The 20,960-nt window shown below is 40.1% G+C and overlaps 1 protein-coding gene across 6 annotated transcripts in view; it reads left to right on the forward strand.

Moving 5' to 3' along the window:
- The window catches only part of ELF1 (E74 like ETS transcription factor 1), a 520,762-nt gene that overhangs the window by 248,296 nt on the left and 251,506 nt on the right, over positions 1-20,960 (forward strand). For 4 of the 6 annotated variants that reach the window (XM_029602968.1, XM_029602967.1, XM_029602973.1 and 1 more), the window contains exon 2: positions 17,883-18,215. In XM_029602968.1, coding sequence (XP_029458828.1) covers positions 18,144-18,215 — 72 coding nt within the window. In that variant the 5' untranslated portion in view covers positions 17,883-18,143. Of the gene's footprint in view, positions 1-16,338; positions 16,452-17,226; positions 17,298-17,882; positions 18,216-20,960 lie in introns of those variants that run through there. The other 2 variants (XM_029602969.1, XM_029602970.1) reach the window with 2 other exon arrangements.

A 20,960-nucleotide genomic window follows, 5' to 3' on the forward strand; every position in this document is an offset into this window, starting at 1 on the left:
CATGAGAGAGAATTCTAAATAACTGCTTTCTCAAACAAATCTGTTTGCTTCTCTGTGCACATACCAAGAAAATGTTGAAACTGGGGAGATTCTGTCAGTCCTAGATGCTGACATGGTAAGGATGTTATATGTCTTCTGCCATTTACTCTATCACAGTTAGAGGGGTCCACCTGTCTATCTTCTAGTACTCTTAAGAATGAATGGCAGTCTCTGTCACAAATTTGTTCACCAAGGATTGAGCAGCATGGTTAGTTTCAAAGCCTTCATTATTTGGCTTAATGTTGTCTTTCAAAAGTACCTTTCTTAAAACATATTTTTACTTTTATAGTCTGTTTTTTCTCCCTGGATGCAAAATTTTGTGCTTCTGTTACTAGTCCAATGTTTACAGCTTGTTGAAGGGATTTTGTGAAGTTGATAAAACAATTTTTGTGCTTATGATTTTGTTGAGAATCTCTTGCAATTTCAACATAAATAAAAGGACAGCAAATTTTGCTTCCAGTTCTGAACCTTCTTTTCCACCACTTTAAACTTTTGATGGGCATTAAAAAAACAAAACAAAAAAAAAATCAAATGGGAAAGCCCAGTGTAAACAGTTTGGCAAAATCAGATTCAACCAAACTTGTTCTTCAGAAAAAAATGAGGGGTTGACTCCTGTGGCTCAGTGGCCAATTTGCACAATAGTCCAGGCGATCAGTTCCTTAAGACCAGTGGATGTCCAGTGTGTTGCAAACGTGATATTGTCCAGACCTGGGGTGGAAAAGAGAATAAGTGCCAATGCTGAGCAGTCTGACTGGCTCAAATTAAGAGGAGACTTCTTTAGTTGTCAGCTGGTGAGAGGACATGGATCTTTGTAATCATCCCAGGAAGAGAATGAAAGCAATTGGAGGAAAAGGCCAAAATGAGTGATTTTTCCCTCATGTCAGCATTCAAATACTGAGTGAAAGCAGGTTGAACTGAATATTAGGAGATTTTTATGGGGTTATGTATATCATTATCTTTAATTTTAAAATCCAGTTTAGTGAAGCATATAGAGTTGTTTTGAGATAATGTAGTCATGCTAAAGATGTGGAACTGATTTGTAAGAAATGTTTGTTCTAATGGGAAAATCCTGAATCGGGTCCATGGTTTTATGGGTGGATGTTTCAGGTAACTGAATCTGTTAAATATTTGTATTCATTCCTTGTAAGTGACTTGTGTTGTATATATACTTCACTTCATTTTCTTGGTCTCTTATGGTTGCTGGAGTATCCATTGTTAGAAGAGGCATTTTTTGTTATATGTCTTTTCATATGTTAAATAGCACTTTACTGGTTCTTAGGCTTTCTACTTCTGAAGGCTGCTTACACCCTGTTGATGCTGCTCAGATAGGGTCTCTGCCCACAGTAAATACCGCACTGTTTGAATTTATTGAGAATCGATAAATATATTGAAAAACAGGATTACTGTAAAATTAACCTACTTTTTGATATACTGGAAGCATACACTTCAACTTGTTTACATTTATAATGAACTAATTTATTTATAATTATTTGATATTCCACCCTTTCCTGAGTTATTCTCAAAGTAGATTACAATCAAAATTACTATTGAAATTACAATCCAAATTGCAATCAAACAAGTCAGCCATTAAAGATTAGGTTAGAGCATGTATATAGATCTGGCTAAAGGCAAGAGGTAGATCGTAAGAAGTCATCTAGGTTGAAACAGAACAGAGAGTGGATAACAAAAGGGTTCAGTAAGTAACATGGATAGCAAGAATATAAAGATGGGTACAAGAATACAGACACATATACTGTAATAAGGCAAGTACTTTGTGCCAAGGTATTAAGAATAAACTAGGTAGGAGTTTTCCAGTAGTGGACAAGGTTGTGGGCATATGCTGGCCTTCAGGTAGTAGAGGGAAGAGTCTCTGCCTTCTGTCAAATCCATAACAATTACTACTATCAACATTTTTGAAGGGTGAGCAGTCTTCTTGATAATGCTGTTTGACTGTGCTTTGCTTTTGGACTTGGTTGTAGAAACAGTCCTGTGCTTTTCCCTAATGTCTGTGTATCAGTACCCTGGATTGTAAAAGTCGGGGCCCAGTGTTAGTTGTCGTCTGAATCCAATTCCCCCCCCCCCCCCCCCCCCCCCCCCCGCTGTCGAAGTGAAGAGCGATGTTGCAGTTGTATCAAAAGCATCAAGGCTAATTGGTTAAGTGTAGTAAATCTCATGCCTTCTGTGAAGGGTAGTAACTGCTACTTCATGCATGTTACCCCCATTCACCCTTTTCTTCATTTCCAGCCTCTAGCAGTTAAGAATCCGCAGTGCTTATCCTATGCCCTTTTGAATTTGTTTACTGTTATCATCCTCGTCACCTCTTCTGGAAGCATCTAGGTCAGGGGTCGGGAACCTTTTTGGCTGAGAGAGCCATGAACGCCACATACTTTAAAATGTAATTCCATGAGAGCCATACTAACTACAACCCCCCACCCTCCTGACTCCCCCAAGACCTACCAAATTAATTTACTACAACCCCCTACTCTCCTGATGCCCCCAAGACCTGCCAAATTAATTTACTACAACCCCCCATCCTCCTAACCCCCCCCCAAGACCTGCCAAAAGTCCCTGGTGATCCAGCGGGGGTCCAGGGCTTGCAGACAAATCTTTAATAAAAAAGTAAAAATCTAACAAAACCCCCCACCCTCCTGACGCCCCCCAAGACCTGCCAAAGTCCCTGGTGGTCCAGCGGGGGTCCGGGAGCTATCTCCTGGACTTGGGCTGTTGGCTGCCAGTAGTCAAAATGGCGCCGACGGCCCTTTGCCCTCACTATGTCACTGGGGTCGACCAATGGCGGCGGTAGCCCCTGTGACATAGTAAGGGCAAAGGGCCGTCGACGCCATTTTGATTACTGGCAGCCGACGGCCCTTTGCCCTTACTATGTCACAGGGGCTACCACTGCCATTGGTCGACCCCAGTGACATAGTGAGGGCAAAGGGCCGTCAACGCCATTTTGACTACTGGCAGCCGACAGCCCAAGTCCAGGAGATCGCTCCTGGACCACTCCTGGACCCCTGCTGGACCACCAGGCACTTTTGGCAGGTCTTGGGGGGCGACAGGAGGGTGGGGGATTTTGTTAGATTTTTACTTTTTTATTAAAGATTTGTCTGCGAGCCAGATGCAGCCATCAAAAGAGCCATATCTGGCTCCCGAGCCATAGGTTCCTGACCCCTGATCTAGGTGAAGATAGCAGGTCTGGTGCAACAGGCTATGCAAATGATGCATTTGCACATTGTGGCAGCTTCTGGCAGTGGCAAAGAGTAGTGACAGCCAAATTCTGATGGCCACACAAACCTAAAAGCCATCAACATGTTTAATAATTTTTATATTCACATCTTTCATGTGCACAAATAAACAGCCAAACCAAGTATTGCTTTTCCTTAAGATTTTGTTTAGTTTTGTGAGTTTTTGTGCTTTTTTATTTTTTAAGTCATTTAATTTGCTTTATGTCTATGCCTTTGAAAAGTCCTAAGCTGCAAGCTGTCTGCACAGTTTCCAAGGTTTAGGAAGTGAGTTTAATTTCCCCCCAGAAAGGGAAAATGAAGAAAAGTTACAACATTGTGCACTTTTTCTTTCTAAACAGGGAAGTGTGCATGGGAGTCGGGGAAAGTGGGAGAACTGCGGAGACAAGACGTATTTTCACTGTATCTCTGTTCTGCTACTATTGTTTCCATTGCCACTGACTTCAGCAGCAGAGAATTGGGCAGCTGGAAGAACAGACTCCATTTGAGTACTCCTTGGGAGCAGGGTTGCCACCTCACCCCAGATCAGCCAAACAAGCTGATCCAGACCTGGTTTTGCACCATTGCATGCATGAACTTGAAATTCTGATTTTTAAGGCCATCAGTGGGAAAACTGGTGCTACAAATTCATGTATACAATGAGATAAAACCAGAAATGGGTCAGCCTGTTTGGTTGACCTGAGATAAGGAAGAGGAAGGGACTATAAAGCTAAGCAGTAGATGTGGAAGGGCAGACTAGATCGGCCGTATGGTCTTTGTTTGCTGTCATGTTCTATGTTTCTGTGATAAGATGGTAACCTGACTTGACAGTTGTACCCTACCAGTTTGTGCACCTCTGATCCACAGCTGAGCACTCTCCCCCAACCCAACATGTATCATATGCACATAGCTTCTCTTCACTTTGGAGCACAAATATCCCAAATCATAATTTGCTTTTATATAGAACTTTTGATTCAGGCAGGAGTTGTTTTAATATCTGAGTGGTTTTAATATCTCAAACATTCATGCAAGTTACCTCTGTAGTTGGAAAGCCTAGATACCAATTTTGGTGCCTGATGTGCTTGAGAACTTCTAAAGTGAAGCCTAGATACCAATTTTGGTGCCTGAAGTGCTTGAGAATTTCTAAAGTGAAGAATGAACATAGTTGTTTAGTTTTAAATGTGCTACTATTATTAATCAGAGAAAATTCTTTTTCACTCAACACACAATTAAGCTCTGGAATTTGTTGCCAGAGGATGTGGTTAGTGCAGTTAGTGTAGCTGGGTTTAAAAAAGGTTTGGATAAGTTCATGGAAGAGAAGTCCATTAACTGCTATTAATCAAGTTGTCTTAGAGCAGCGGTTCTCAACCGGTGTGTCGCCACACTTCCCGGTCCCCTGCTGACCCAGCTGCTCCCCCTGCCCAAGCGAAATAGGTCCTCCACCTGGGCTTTAAAATGCTGATAGCCCGGGTGGAACGTGGCAGGACAGCTGGAGTCAGCGGCACCGGCATGGTCTTTTCTTCCTGCACCCCGGAAGAATGAGCAGAGGAGACTCAGAGTAAAATGAGGAACGACGTCAGCCTTCGTGACCGATGGGACTCCTTTCTCCGTGAGGGCTGAAAATGAAGTAGGTTGCTGCTGCCTTCAGGGTTGGGAGGAGGCTATTGCTGCCACTAGTTCGGGGGGAGGGGTGAGAGTGAGTGAATGAGCAAGCATGTGTGTTTAATATCCTGTGTGTGTGTGTGTGTGTGTGTGTGTGTGTGTGTGTGTGTGTGAGATAGCATGTATGTGAATGATTGAGAGCCTATGTGTGTGATTGAGAGCTGGTTTAGGTGAGGGAGCATGTGAGTATGATTTGAGAGCATGTGTGTAAATGAGAGAAAAAGACAGCATGTGTGTCTGTGTGTGACTGAGAGCTGGTTTAGGTGAGAGAGTATGTGATTGAGAGCCTGTGTGTAAATGAGAGAAAGAGCATGTTTGTAAGCATGTGAATTAGAGTCTGTGTGTGAGAGAAAAAGACAGCATGTATGTGTGTGATTGAAAGCCTGTGTATGTAAGCGTGAAAAGATAGCATGTGTGTAAATGTGTAATTAAGAGCCTATATAAGTGAGAGAGAAAAGGCATGTGTAAATGTAAGCGACGATTGAGAGCCAGTGTGAGAGAGAGGAGAAAGTTGCAGGCAAACTATCCCTCCTCCTGCTAATTCAAAACAATCTCAGGGCACCTGGATATCAAATGTTCCTAGGTTTGCAGAGCAAAATTTTTTGTATCCTTATTGTTTTTCATTACTGGGTCTGTGTCTATTTCGAAATATTTTATTGGTATTTAGAAATTTTTGATATGAGTTTTTAATTTTTGGATATTCCATTCATCAGCTGTTTTGAAATCTGTACTTTTTGTTAGTATGGTTTTACTGCTACTGAGTTTATATTTCTTGATTTGTTTTACACGGATGGGTGATGTTTCGTTTTTCCTTTGTTACACTGCATATAGAGACTCTGGCTTGTTGCGGTTTCCAATTCAGTTTTTGTCTACATGCTTCTAGGGTCAGCACATTTATGCAATTTCTGTTCAGACAGAATACACATGTTTTCCTTGTGTCATTCTTAACAATAAAAATAATACTGGACCTTTATTTTTTTATTTCCGCCGTGAATTGTACTGAGCAGTGTGTCACACATGTGAGCGTGGTCTGTCAGGTGTGTCACGATGGGAAAAAGGTTGAGAACCACTGTCTTAGAGAATAGCCACTGCTATTACTGGCATCAGAAGCATGGGATCTACTTGGTGTTTGGGTACTTGCCAGGTTCTTGAAGCCTGGATTGGCCGCTGTTGGAAAAAGGATGCTAGGCTTGATTGACCCTTGGTCTGACCCAGTAAAGCAGTTTCTTATGTAATACTATTTTAAACTTCTTATAGTTAAGCAAACTTGGCACAGGGAAATAAAATAACTGCACACACAAGTCAGTGGGAGAGTTTGGAATTCTAAGCTACTGTTGTGGATCTAACTGATACCATAGAGTATGTATCTCTTTCCCTAAGGTTATTCAATACAATGTGAGGAACATAAGAACATGCCATACTGGGTCAGACCAAGGGTCCATCAAGCCCAGCATCCTGTTTCCAACAGTGGCCAATCCAAGCCATAAGAACCTGGCAAGTTACTAAAAACTCATCTCTTCACTCGAGCTTTCCAGTTACAATAATATTTATACAATTTACTTAAAAATGAACCCTACATAATTTTCTTGTGTTGTATATAAATGTTGGTATTTGTTTTAAAATTATGCATGTGTATTGAATAATTGTAAACCGCCTAGACGGATATATTATATCCATTTGTGCGATATATAAAACTTTTAAATAAATAAATTCAAGTACCCAAAAACTGTCTATTCCATGCTACTGTTGCTAGTAATAGCAGTGGCTATTTTCTAAGTCAACTTAATAGCAGGTAATGGACTTCTCCTCCAAGAACTTAACCAATTCTTTTTTAAACACAGCTACACTAACTGCACTAACCACATCCTCTGGCAACAAATTCCAGAGTTTAATTGTGCGTTAAGTGAAAAAGAACTTTCTACGATTAGTTTTAAATGTGCCACATGCTAACTTCAAGAAGTGCCCCCTGGACTTTCTATTATCTGAAAGAGTAAATAACTGATTCACATAAACACCTCTGTCATATCCTCCCTCCGCCGTCTCTTCTCCAAGCTGAAAAGTCCTAACCTCTTTAGTCTTTCCTCATAGGGGAGCTGTTCCATTCCCTTTATCATTTTGGTCGCCCTTCTCTGTACCTTCTCCATCGCAACTATATCTTTTTTGAGATGCGCTGACCAGAATTGTACACAGTATTCAAGGTGCGGTCTCACCATGGAGCAATACAGAGGCATTATGACATTTTCCGTTTTATTCACCATTCCCTTTCTAATAATTCCCAACTTTCTGTTTGCTTTTTTGACTGCCACAGCACACTGAAACGATGATTTCAATGTGTTATCCACTATGACGCCTAGATCTCTTTCTTGGGTGGTAGCTCCTAATATGGAACCTAACATGGTGTAATTATAACACGGGTTATTTTTCCCTATATGCTTCACCTTGCACTTATCCACATTAAATTTCATCAGCCATTTGGATGCCCAATTTTCCAGTTTCAGAAGGTCTTCATGCAATTTATCACAATCTTTTTGTGATTTAACTACTCTAAACAAATTTGTATCATCTGCAAATTTGATTATCTCACTTGTCATATTTCTTTCCAGATCATTTATAAACATATTGAAAAGTATGGGTCCCAATACAGATCCCTGAGGCACTCCACTGGCCACTCCCTTCCACTGAGAAAATTGTCCATTTAATCCTACTCTTTGTTTCCTGTCTTTTAGCCAGTTTGTGATCCACAAAAGGACATCCACCTATCCCATGAATTTTTACTTTTCCTAGAAGCCTCTCATGAGGAACTTTGTCAAACGCCTTCTGAAAATCCAAATATACTACATCTCCCAGTTCGCCTTTATCTACATGTTTATTAACTCCTTCAAAAAAGTGAAGCAGATTTGTGAGGCAAGACTTGCCCTGGGTAAAACCATGCTGACTTTCTTCCATTAAACCATGTCTTTCTATATGTTCTGTGATTTTGATATTTAGAACACTTTCCACTATTTTTCCTGGCACTGAAGTCAGGCTAACTGGTCTGTAGTTTCCCGGATCACCCCTGGAGCCCTTTTTAAATATTGGGGTTACATTAGCCACCCTCCAATCTTCAGGTACAATGGATGATTTTAATGATAGGTTACAAATTTTTACTAATAGGTCTGAAATTTCATTTTTTAGTTCCTTCAGAACCCTAGGGTGTATACCATCCAGTCCAGGTGATTTACTACTCTTCAGTTTGTCAATCAGACCTACCACATCTAGGTTCACCGTGATTTGGTTCAGTCCATCTGAATCATCACCCATGAAAACCTTCTCCGATACGGGTATCTCCCCAACATCCTCTTCAGTAAACACAGAAGCAAAAAAATCATTTAATCTTTCCGTGATGGCCTTATCTTCTCTAATTGCCCCTTTAACCCCTTGATCATCTAACGGTCCAGTCATGACTGTAAGTTTTAAATTGCCTTTATCAAAAATCATGCTGTAAAGACAATATGTTTGGGTTCCACAATTTCGCTTGAGTCATGTTTTAAGAGGAGGTTTAATCCTCCCGTTTTGGCAATTCCCAGTGGAGTCAGGTGGCATGACTTAACACCCACCTTCTAGATCTCAGCCTTAGACAAAAGACCAAGAAAAAGATGATCCTCAGCTTATAGCTCAAGCTCTGCAGTTGTATCTTTTATAAATAAAAAAAAAAGCAGTTTGCTTGTTGATGACTTCCAGGTCCATAGCAAATTAGATTTTCTAAAATCATTTTTTTGTTATAACAGTTACTCAGTATTGAAAATGAATTGTTAACTCAGGTTATGTTTTTGGTTTTCTTGCTTATGACATCTTCGGATGATCAGCCTACAAAACGTTTGCCGAGCTATCCAGCTGTTTTCACTTTGGGTTGTCACCTCACTCAAGATGACTGGAAGATGCTGATCCTGTTCTGGTTTTGCCCATTGCATGCATGGAGTTGCGACTTCCCTAACAAATGCAGGACTACATTTCCATGCATGCAGTGAGACAAATCAGGACTAGATCAGCTTCTATAGGTTGACCTGCTCATAGTAACTAAAAGACTGAAAAGATAGAAGTTAGAAGACTGAGTTGAACATCCTCAGAAGTTAGAGGAAGGTTATATATTAAATCCCGGTTGTGAAGTTCCACAATTACTTTTATTACTGAAGAAATATTCATGTTTTCTTACTCTACATTTTCAAAATCTTCGGTGCTGTCAGAGAGAAGTGAGCTTTTGCCAGCAGGGTGGTCAACAGTTAAGAACAGTTAAAGAATCGAGGAAAGATTTCTGCTTGTGATTAAATAAGCTCCTTTTGCTGGGGGATACTTGGATTCTGGGTGAGATTTTAGGTTATGATTAAGAGTGGTTATCATTTTTTCTGACTCTAATGCATACTGCCACAATTATTTCTGTGCTTGCTTTCTGTAGAGTCCACATAAAATAAAGCAGTGAATGTCCACAATCAGAATTTACATAGTGTCCTCTATAGAAATACTTATATCTAGGGTCCCTTGTCTCTCAAGATTGCATAGTTGTGAGAAGGGCCACAAAATCTGCCCTTTCATGTTGAATTTACTGGTCCCTGTGGAATTGCCGCAGGAGAACCGAGAGGCAGGTCCGGTTGGGTGGGGAAGCTAATGGCTGCTATTCCATGATGGATTTCAATCATTGCTGCCAAACTGCTTTCTAGTTCAACCTCCCCTTTCTCCTGTGTGTCCATCACATAGCAGAAGAAGAATGGCAGCACGTTGGGCAGGGTGGGAGGAGGGAGTTGTTACAGAGGGGGTGGGGGGGGGAGGGATAAGGAAAGGAAAAGATGGGAGAAGTGTAATTTTAGAGGGGTCTAGGTTATGTGAAATAGGGGAGAGATGGGGAAGGGGTTAAGGGAAAGAGGGGATGGGGTTATGTAAAAAGGCCTGGGAGATTGGGTGTATGATAGAGGGATTGTAGGGATGTGTGTGACAAGGGATTGTGGTTGAGTGATAAGGGTCTTGGGAATTGGGATTTGTGTGAAAAAGATGATGAGGAATGATGGATCTGTGTGTATATGTATAGACAGGTGGGATGGGGGATAATGAAAGAGGAAAGGAAGAGAGGGTAAGGACCAGGGTTGGGTTGTGTGTAGGAGCATGACTGAAGAAAAGGGGAAAGACACATCCCTTTCCTCTCTCCATATCTCCTCACCTACCTCCTTCTCTCTCCTTTCCTGTTCTTTTTCCTCCCCCATCCCTTTCCTCTCTCCAGATCTTCCCACCCACCTCCTTCTCTCTCCCTTCTTGTTCTTTTTCCTCCCCATCCCTTTCCTCTCTCCAGATCTCCCCACCCACCTCCTTCTCTCTCCCGTCCTGTTATTTCCTCCCCATCCTTTTCCTCTCTCCAGATCTCCCCACCCACCTCCCTTCCAAGAAAACTCTCTCCTCATGTTTTCTCCTGCCCCCATCCCTGACCTTTTGTCATCCTCCACCTCATCCCCAGTTCTTTCCTCTTTATCTCCTATGCCAATCTTGTTTCCTTCTCTTCCTCCACATCCCTGATCCTCCCTCACATTGTAGATCCTTCTTCTGTTTACTCCCCTCCTCTCTTTCCCTTTCCTTATCCTCCATGAATCCCCCCATCCTCTCATCCAGCCCTTATTCCACTCCTCCTCCTACATGAGATCCCTTTTTTGTTTCTTACCTCTGAGGTTCTTTTTCTCTTCTGATATCCTTCTCTCTCCATTCATATATCCCTTCCCCTCCTTGCTCTACAGTCCCAGTCACTAAAACCCTATCTCTCTAATATAGACCCAAATACATTAACGCGACAAAAATGTCAGAAAATGACTATTTTTATAAAACATTTTAAATATACAAATATATGCAATATTATGCACATTTGCTACATACTTGTCATTGAATTTTGAAAAATCTGCCACAGAATTTGCTAACTCGATGCAGAATCATGAAAAATCTGCTGCAGGGAACCAAGGGCACTGCTTGTGCCTACATTTTTTGGTTATATATCTATATATTTTTTTCAGATCTCCATTGCATCTCATTGCATTCACCATTCTGAGATTGTAAAAAGTAAAAGCTGAGCTTTAACCAAAATCCCTTTTCGTCAGTATCTAATAAGAAATAAAGAAAAATTAATGTTTGTTCTTGTTTTTTAATACCAGACTAAAGTAAAATCCTTACTAAATACGCAGACTAGTAGAGTAGTTTGTCATGGTTGGACATTGGGAATCAGAATGGTTGTTTGTTCATATAGGTCAGATATATTTGAAAGGGTCTCCCAAATGTATCCCCTATTGTTTGCTTTAGTGTCCTTGCAGACACTGAGGGATGAGTTCAGAGAGTAGGAATGTAGTAGTTGTCAGACATGCTGCGGTGAGAAGTGTCTTATAAAGGATGTGTTTCTATAAAACTCTTAATCCCACTTTGGCTGCTGTTCATTTTTCACCTTTTCCCTGACTTTGGTCCTAGGTTTGTGCTAAAACCTTAAGCTAGAGCTCTTGGGCATCCTGGAGAGGAGGATAATTGGGATTCAGGAGACTAAGAGAACCAGAAAGTGGTGAAAGAGGAGTTAGTATCATACGCCTTGGTTTCTCTGAAGGATCACATTAAGTGTATTAACAGTGGATCTTATGGGAGTCAGAGGGAGGATTTCTAAACAGATCTGCTACTGAGTTGCTGGTTCAACAGACAGCAGGGACACATCTTTATCTGCTCAGGAGATTTTTTCCAATTTTCATTTGCTGGAACCTGGATGTCGGCACACCAACAAGCAGGTATAAATAGAAGGAAAGTCCTAGAAGGGGAATATCTCTAAATTGTGCATTATGAGGAGTTCTGGAGGATAGGATTCCCTAGTGCAAAGAAGTTTTTTGATGGTGTCTATTGACAGTGTGTGTTTGGATTTTTTATTTTGTATGGATTGCACTAGATGCAAGTTGATTGGGGTATGTGATTCATATTATTCATATGAATCACATACCCCAGTATTCATATGAATCACATACCCCAGTAAATTATTTTGCTTTTGGAGCAACACTAGATTATGTTGTCATGTTTATCTCTACTGGGAAGCTTCAAAGGACATTCCACAGGCCTAAGGGATTTGAAAGACTTTCCCCCTGTTAGAAGAAGGACCCAGGGAGCAATGGGGTATTTCAGTTGCCTTGCCAACTGTGCCTCTAGTTGTTACTAGCCAGTGGAGCAGGGCTGGCATACTAAAGGAATTTACTCATTTTGTATTTTTGGAAAAAATGCATAGTACATTTGGCTTCCCACTCCCCTCTCCCATGTCCTCTCATGCCCTTAATCTATGGTCTTCCCATTTCCCCCGTCCCCAACTAAAGTGATAGGGAGGAAGTGGCACTTCATATCTCCTGGCTGCCGTGTCTACCATACTCTTCCTAGTTCTGCATTTTGATCTGCATAGTGTCAATAGATCTCAGTGATTTACATGATACCATGTGGTTCAAACCATAAAATTAGCAAAAGCACAACAACGGCATCAGCCAGTGTGTATGTAGCTTTATTCTCGATATGGGCAGAGAGAACTGTAGAAGAGTGTTTCCCAACCACTGTACCATAGCATACAGGGTGTGCCTTCAGACCTGATCTGGTATGCCACAAAAAAGTCACCACTCTCTGATACCCAGATCCAGGCCAGCACCTGGGCTCTGTTCTCTGCCCTTTGCCCTTCACAATAACAAAAGATATCAGCATTGGCTCTTAAATATGTAGGAACTCCTTTCTGAGAACATGTGTAATAGTGCATGCTTCTTCCTAGCTACAGCATGAGCCCTGGACTTTGTTGATTAAAGGGCAGCATACAGAGTATAGATAGCTGGGATCAGCTTTGTGTACACACAAAACCCGATCCTCCTCCCCCTCTTGAGCTTCCTTTGAGTGTTCCAGCCTCTGTCTTATCCCCAGGCTGAGTGAGACAGGGAGATCATGCACAGAACACTGAATGAGACTCACCCTGATTGTTGGGAGGAGCTCTAGCAGCCACATTAAGCAGCCAAGGTAACTAACCGAGCCAGATTCCTGTACCACACCAACTTCTCCCGCCTTCTGTACTTGTATGTAGAGGGAGCTGGTCCATTGTGATGAATTAATGTGTCATTATTCCATCCTTTTGTTTTAAAATTTGTAAGAGATGGATGGGCTTTAAGTGCTTCTGAAGCTCACATGAATCCTCTCTATATCTGTGCTGCTTGTTCAGTGGAAAATGGTGTGCTATGCAACATTTTTATTAATGTAGGTGTGACTTGGGCTTGAAAAGTTTGGGAAACACTGCCATAAAAGCCCTGGACCCTTGACCTGGCTCCCTCTTCTGCAGGGCCGGAGCTAGCTTTTTTGCTGCCTTGTGTGAACAATTATTGTGCTGCCCCCCCCCCCCCCAAATCATTCAGTCTCTGTCCCGTGGCCATCGAAAAAGCCCAGCTCCCTCCAGCAATCTATATTTGTAAAAACTGACACCCCCCAAATGGAACCCATGGTCAAAGGAAGGGTATTAGGTAACCTAAGCAAACCTTATAGCCTTACACACACACACCCTCTATAGACCCACACCCGTAATTCAATTATGCAATTATAACAGAGTTTACATGAAAAAAGAACATTCAAAAGTAATCTTCTGAGGCAAAATATCACTTACAAGATGCATATTATACTTATATGCATTGCTGTGGTGCCAAAAAGAAAATCCTGCAAAAAAGACACTTGGAACTCCTATGGAATTACATTTTTTTGTAATGTATGCTGGGTGTAGGCTTGGCCCTCAGAAAGTCATGAATAAACGGAATTACCATTCCAATATAGCAATGGTAACCTCCCATACCAAAGCAACCCTAACTGCCAGCACTCAAACAGTAACAACCTTATCTATGAAAAGGTAACACTGCACATATTACATCAGGCCCTAGAACACCAATACAATTCCTATTAGGAAAATAGAGCATATCAGACTGCTATAGATCACTACAAATAAATTATATGGTAGCAGAATACCTCACCTCATTCATAAATGGAGAACACAGACCCTGACCAAATCAGAATAAAGAGACCAGAAAGTATAAATAGAAACATACTAAGAAGATCTAAACTGGAACCCACAAGCAGCTAATCTCTATAAACAGAGCAATAATGGAAAAACAGAAACATTACCATTCTTCATAAAACATTAAAAAATAAAATCAAGAAATATAAAACATCAATCATAATAGTAAAACTAGTCACAAAAAGAATAAATATTTCAAACCAGTTAACAAATAGAATATCTAATTTCCCAAATACCAATAAAATATTTCAAAACATCTGATGAATAAAAAAAAAATCAAATTAAAATGTTCTAAAATTTCCCAAAAAACAATAAAATATTTAAAAACAGTAGAAACATCAAATTACACCCAATAATTAAAACTAATAAGGATTAAAAAATCTCCTGCTCTCCATATCTGGGATCATTTGATTTCCAGTCACATTGAGATTGTCTTGGTTTGGGGAAGTAGGGCCACACAAACTTATCTTCACATATATACACACACACACACACACACACACATTCACTCTCTCACACACTCCATCTCTTATATACATGCCTATGCTCTTTCACACACTTGTTCTCTTTCCCTCACAGACACATGAGCATGCCTGTGAGAACCTATATGTGATACATAGGCTCTTATGGGCATGCACTCAGGCTGTCACACAGAGACACACACACAAGCACACAGATTCTCCCACAGACACACACATGCACATGAACACAAGCACTGACAGACATACACTCAAGCTCGCACACAGACATACGTGCACGGCTTCCTTTCTCCAGGCAGGGTGGGATGGATTCCACTGCAGCCCCCTCTGACCTCTTCACTTTGGACCGTGGTGGGATGAGCTCCACCATGAGCCTACAGGCTACTCTTTCTTCGGCCCCACCGCTGGCCTTTCTGCAAAGGGGGGGTAGGAGCCAGAAAACTGTGCGTACACACACAGCTAATAGCAGAAACTGCTGCGGCCTTTCTTTTGTCCGCCAGCAGTTTGATCGCCGCCACCGCCCCCCTCCCAGGTGTGCCACCCAGTGCAAATGCAGGACCTGGGAGTTTGAGTGGGGTGGGGACACCAGAAATTTTGGATTGGGTGGGGGTCAGGGGCAAGTAGGGAATGGGGGATTGAGAAGAAAAGCAGGAACTCTGTCTGGTATTGAGTAGAAAATTTGTAGATTATGGATTTGATTGGGGACTGAGTCTGTAAATTTTCTAATTTGTGGCACTTAATTGTGTATTTGGTGAGGGTCCATTTTCTGCATGTATGGACCACAATGAGGGATACTACTAGTGTGTAGTTTCTGTGTAGGATCTTTAGAAGTCAAGCTTGTTCTGTTTTCATATAAGAGGTGTAATAATTATCTAGTATCTGTTGTAATATTTTTCATAAATTGGGTTGTTTAAGTCCAGGCAGTTTGTGATATTTTGTTGTAGTGAGTTTGCTTTATAGGTTCTTAGTGTCTTTTTAAAGGATTTTGATTTATTTCACAAAGTGCCTTGTAGTGAAGAGAATCTGTATTGCTATTACCGAGGTGACACCAGAATTTGAATATTTTTTTGCATGGTGAATAGTGTAATGTATGTCTATATTTTGTTTTTCTATGTAGTCTACCCCCAAAAATCAGAGATGACACATTAATATGAACCTTTGTTTTCAATTTTTATTTTATTTTTCCTGGAAATTTATCAGTGTTATAGCAAGAACAAAAATGGAAGAAACTCGTGGAAAAATATCAGATCTCAATTTTTCTGCGTAAATATAATTTTTGTTCTTGTTGTAATAAACTCTGAACAATTCCTGGGAAAAGTAAGATAAAAACTGAAAACGAAGGTCCCTACACATTCTTCAGATACTGTGACATGAATTATGAAAGAGATTTGTGTTATGTATCTATGTACGAAACCAGGTTTAATATTTAAAAGTTTAAATATTAAGCTTTGTTTCGTACATATATGTGTGTTACAGGATTGCTCTGGGGGTGATAAAGGGAGGGCTCTTAATGATTAATTATCAAAATCTGAATGGGGCGGGGGAGTCTGTGGGCTTACAAGATAATTGTGTATGGTGGGGGGGGGGGGGGGGGAAATAAGACTGAAGGTTCACCTAGGGCAGTAATTCCCAGATCTGTCCTGGGGGATATCTAGTTAGTTAGGTTTTCAGGATATCTGCAATGAATATACATGAGATAAATTTGCACACAGTGGAGCAGTGCATATAAATCTGTCTTGTGTAGTCATTTTGTATATCCTGAAAACCAGACTGACCGGGGGGTCTTCCAGGACAGATTCGGGAACTGCAGACCTAGGGTGCCTAATACCCTTACATGGGTCCTGCCCATAATGCAAGGTCCTTAACACTATGCTTGTGTCAGCCCTCAGGAGGAGGCAGCATACAGGGCTGACTGAAGAGGAGGCTGCAGCATCAAATCAACAGGGGCAGGGAGTGGAGTGGAAGGAGGAGAGTGCTGGGGTCAGGGATGCAATGGTGGGTAACATCAATATGAAAACAATAACAAGTGGGGCCCATCCACAAAAGTTTGCTCAGGGCCCTTTAAGTGTTAAAGCAGCCTTGGTTCCAGCAAAGAAATGTGAATACAATTGGAAAGAATCCATTTGATTGTGTTTAGGGGTCCAAAAAATGCAATTATTTTGTGAGAACACTCAGTGGTGGGAGTATTTTTGCCTCAATATGCATGTTGAAATGTTACTGGGGATGTTTTTTGTTTGTGTTACTTAAATAATTTGAATTTTTCTGACTCAACACAAATGGGGAAACTAAAAACAGAAAAACTTAGAGCTCATCTAATATGAAACAGATGACAATAATGCAAGAGAATGCTTTACTTTGTTTTTCTGGTAATATTTAAAAGTTGTTTTTCTCAAGCAGGATAAATATTCTAGGTAACAGCACAAAACTCCCTAGCCGAATACATGTGATGGAGGCTGCCAGGTGTCTGGGTCTTGCAGGATTGTTGGCTTAGTTTCAGAGTTGGATTGTGATCTGGGTAGAGCCTTCTATTTTGTCGCCTTGCAGCTTCCTTTATCAGAGCACTGTTGCTTGGAACAGAATGTGGTCAAGTTCTCTCACCAGGCTGTTTCACTTGGCCTTGCACTTCTTTTTTTTTTTTTTCTGGGGTTATAATGTATGCAGTTCATTCTCTGCATGTTCGAATGTGCCATGACGTGGTTGGTGCAGTTTCCTTCCTGCTGCTTACAAGCCTGGTCTAGAGATAAGAGCACTTTTACACTACAGTTAGGAAAAAAAAGCTGAAGACCTACTCCTTTAGTATAAGAACTCTACGAGCTTGCTGCGTTTTTAAGGCTTTAAGCAGTATGTATTGCATTTTTAAATATTCCCTTCTGCTGAGTATCTTAAGAGATATTTGTTAAAATTTTTAAATTGTAAATGGTATCTAACCTAACTTTTGATATTTTAGGTGATTAAATGAAATAATATTTAACTGTTCAACTGCTCAAAATAAAACAGGTTTTTGTTACCTGAAGCTGTGGAGGGTCAGGCTTAGAACTGACATTTCAGAGCTTCATTTTCAAGAGTTTTAGCAGAAGCTCAGGATGGGTGAAAACGTATTCAAAATTATCGTTGCTATTCTGTTTTTTTTTTTCCCTTTGAATATTGGTATGAAATCAATCTACCATTATGCATGAAACTTAAAAAATAAATACAATTACTGCTGACAATCCCAGAAACCCAATTGGATAGCACTGGCAGGTTTCCAAACACAAATTAACTTACAAAAAAAAAAAAAATGTGCGTCTGAGTTCTGAGAACTCTTAGTTTTATTGGATGACCCAATGAGAGAAGTAAGCTATTTACTGTATCTCCAAGCCTCCCCTGTGAATGATATTGTCTTGATGAATGTTTGGCTAAAAGGAATGCTTTGTTTTTGTTTTTCAGGGCCTGAGATGTTTGTGAGCAAGAGGAAAATTTAAGGGAAAAATAACCTATCTCCCTGATTTATTGCTGCAGAGAAGAATCCTAGAAAGGTAGCAGAATTGAGAACCCAGACAATCAGGACCCTGGACATTGGCCCTTTTTTTTTTTCTCCTTGTTGGTTGTTCATTGCACAGTTAATTTTCTTTCTGTAAAAAAAAGAAAAAAAAAGAGAACATCAGTTTATATTCTGATGAGGAACTGAGACCCAAGGAATGCTTCACTATGACTACAGCTGTGCAACAGAATGAGCTGGTTTTTGAATTTGCTAGTAATGTTATGGAAGATGAGCACCAGGTATGGCAAATCAAAACTTTAAAATATATATATAATCCATTTTTAATACACTCTTCAGAGAAGAATGCTCGATGGAAAAATGTGTTTGCTGTTTGTGTGGATCATTTGTTGAAATACATTTCAAGGATTTAAAGTTTAGGTGTTCTACTTCATAACATATATTGTAAGTATTTTGAATTTGTAATGAGTTGAATTTTGAGTCAGAGGGTTTTTGTACAGTTGTTTAGTTTCTTTGCCAGACAATCTTATTGCACTTTTTGGAAGTCAAAATATTTAGTTATTTGCATTCTATACCAATACATGCACTGTTATTTCTTACAGAATATCAGGCATTCTAGCTTTCGGAGATTTACTATTTTGGCATTATTTTATTTAAGAATTTATTATTTATTTATTTTTAATTTTTAATTTTTATATACCGAGGTTCTTATAGAGACTACAAATCACTCTGCCCAACAGAGATAAGGGGCTTTACATAGAACAGTGGCACATATGGAACAATATAACTGGATGACAATTTAACATAATGATAATAAATAATATAGTATAGTTTAACATTGTAATTAATAAAATTATGTAATATAATCTGTATAATTTAACTATTTAACTTGGATATAGTGACATATTAACCATGCCAAATATAAATAATAAGATAAAATGAATTTTTGAACTTAGAAATTGTAGTCCAATTGCAGAGGAAAATATAAATAATAAGATTAATTTTTAGAGCTCAAAGATTGTTGTCCAGTTGCAGAGACCTGAAGGTAGGACTTGGTAAGGTGACCATAATTAGGGGATACTTCTTATTTGGGAAGACTTTCCGTCTTGGTAGGATTGTGAGTCTGGGAAGGCTTGTTGGAAAAGAAGAGTCTTTAGTCTTTTTTTGAACTCTTGATGATTGGGTTCAAGTCTTAGATTTGGGGGGAGCATGTTCCACTGGTGGGGGCCTGCTAAGGATAGCGCTCTTTTGCTCAGAGATGATTTTACTTGTTGGGCATGCAGTGTTCCTTTGTAAGCGCTTCTGATTGGTCTAGAAGACGTGTGCGGTTGGAGTTGAAAGCTTAACGTGATGGGAGCTATTTTGTTTGTCGCTTTGTGGATGATTGTGAGTACCTTATAGAGTATCCTTTGTTTAATGGGAAGCCAATGTAGGTTACTAAGGATTGGGGTGATGTGATCTTTTTTGTTAGTGCTTGTTAGAATTCTGGCAGCAGAATTCTGTACCATCTGTAATGGTTTGATCGTGTGGTTGGGTAGACCTAGTAGCAGGGAGTTGCAATAGTCGAGCTTAGATAATATAATGGATTGAAGTACTAGCCTGAAGTCGGAGAAGTAAAGGAGGGGTTTAAGTTTTTTGAGGACTTGCAGTTTGTAAAAGCAGTCCTTCGTGGTATTGTTTACGAACTTTTTTAGGTTAAGATGATTGTCAAGCCATGCTCCAAGGTCTCTGACGTCTGGTGAGAACATGTTATTAGCGTTTGGTAGAGAGAGGCTAGAAGAGATTGTGAGGGGATCCTGAGAGACAATGAACATTTCGGTTTTATTGGCATTCAATACTAGGTTGAGGCTTGAGAGTAATTCCTTAATGGGCTGTAGGTATTCGTTCCAGTAAGTGATGGTTTTTTGAAGGGATTCTGTAATCGGGAGAAGGATTTGAATGTCGTCTGCATAGAGGTAATGGGTAAGCTTGAGGTTTGAGAGTAGGAGGCAGAGAGGGAGGAGGTAGATATTGAATAGGGTGGGAGAAAGTGAGGATCCTTGCGGGACTCCTTGCTCTGTAAGGATTGGATGCGATTCTTTGTTGTTTATCCTTACTTTGTAGAATCTGTTGCTTAGGAAGGAGTGAAACCATTTCAATCCAAAATTAAGGTGCAAGTTAATTTGCATACCGTTCAGTATGCTTGAATTTGTAGCATATCAGGACCATATTCTGCAGAATACTTACTTTTTCCATGAAGTAAAACACACTTTGTGTAGGTGGTTGGAAGTTTTATTGATTCTCTCTTACCTTCCCTCAGGGCCTCACCACCCAAAGCTTGTAATGATGCTTTGTTTTTATTTGGTAAGGCCTCATCTGACTTCACAGGAATTACTTTGGGCAGCTGTGGTTTGGGGAAGAAGCTGAGCTGAGCAATAGAACAATAAAAGACCAAACAAAACCTACAGTAATTAAAACTGATTTTTATTTATTTTATTTATTTAAAATATGTATAGCCACTTATCTCCCATTCCAAATGGATTGTAAAATATAAGGCTGTGTGCTAGTAATGTGTTGAAGTCATGGCTTTATAAATTCAGGCACAATGTGCCACATTTTCCTGATGTTTTTCTCATTTAAAAAATTTTCTGGACCGCCTAGCTAAAAGGTTCAGTTTCCAGTAAAAATATATATAACATAAGAAAATAAGTTCTAAAACTTAAAAGCATGCTCATGTAAAATATCCATTGTAAATGAAGCTCATTCTGCATCCTATGGCAGAAAATGATAGCATAGTTTATTCTGAAATCTGAGATAAGAAATGAAGAAAGTACTGTGTGCATGGCCTGGCCTGAGTCATTTGAGGTCCTCTGTTATTGTTCAATGAAAACAGAATACAGAACATCGGATGTGTTTCTGCTGCTAATCTCAGCAAACACTAGGATAACTCTCTTTGAACAATTAAGTATTTGACATCAGCTTTTGCAAGAATGTATCCTGAGCTTTGTTTTCTATTTGCAGTGTTTCATAATGGGGTAGGTAGAGAA

This window comes from Rhinatrema bivittatum, chromosome 5 (genome assembly GCF_901001135.1).
Source record: "Rhinatrema bivittatum chromosome 5, aRhiBiv1.1, whole genome shotgun sequence".
Classification (NCBI taxonomy): Eukaryota; Metazoa; Chordata; class Amphibia; order Gymnophiona; family Rhinatrematidae; genus Rhinatrema; species Rhinatrema bivittatum.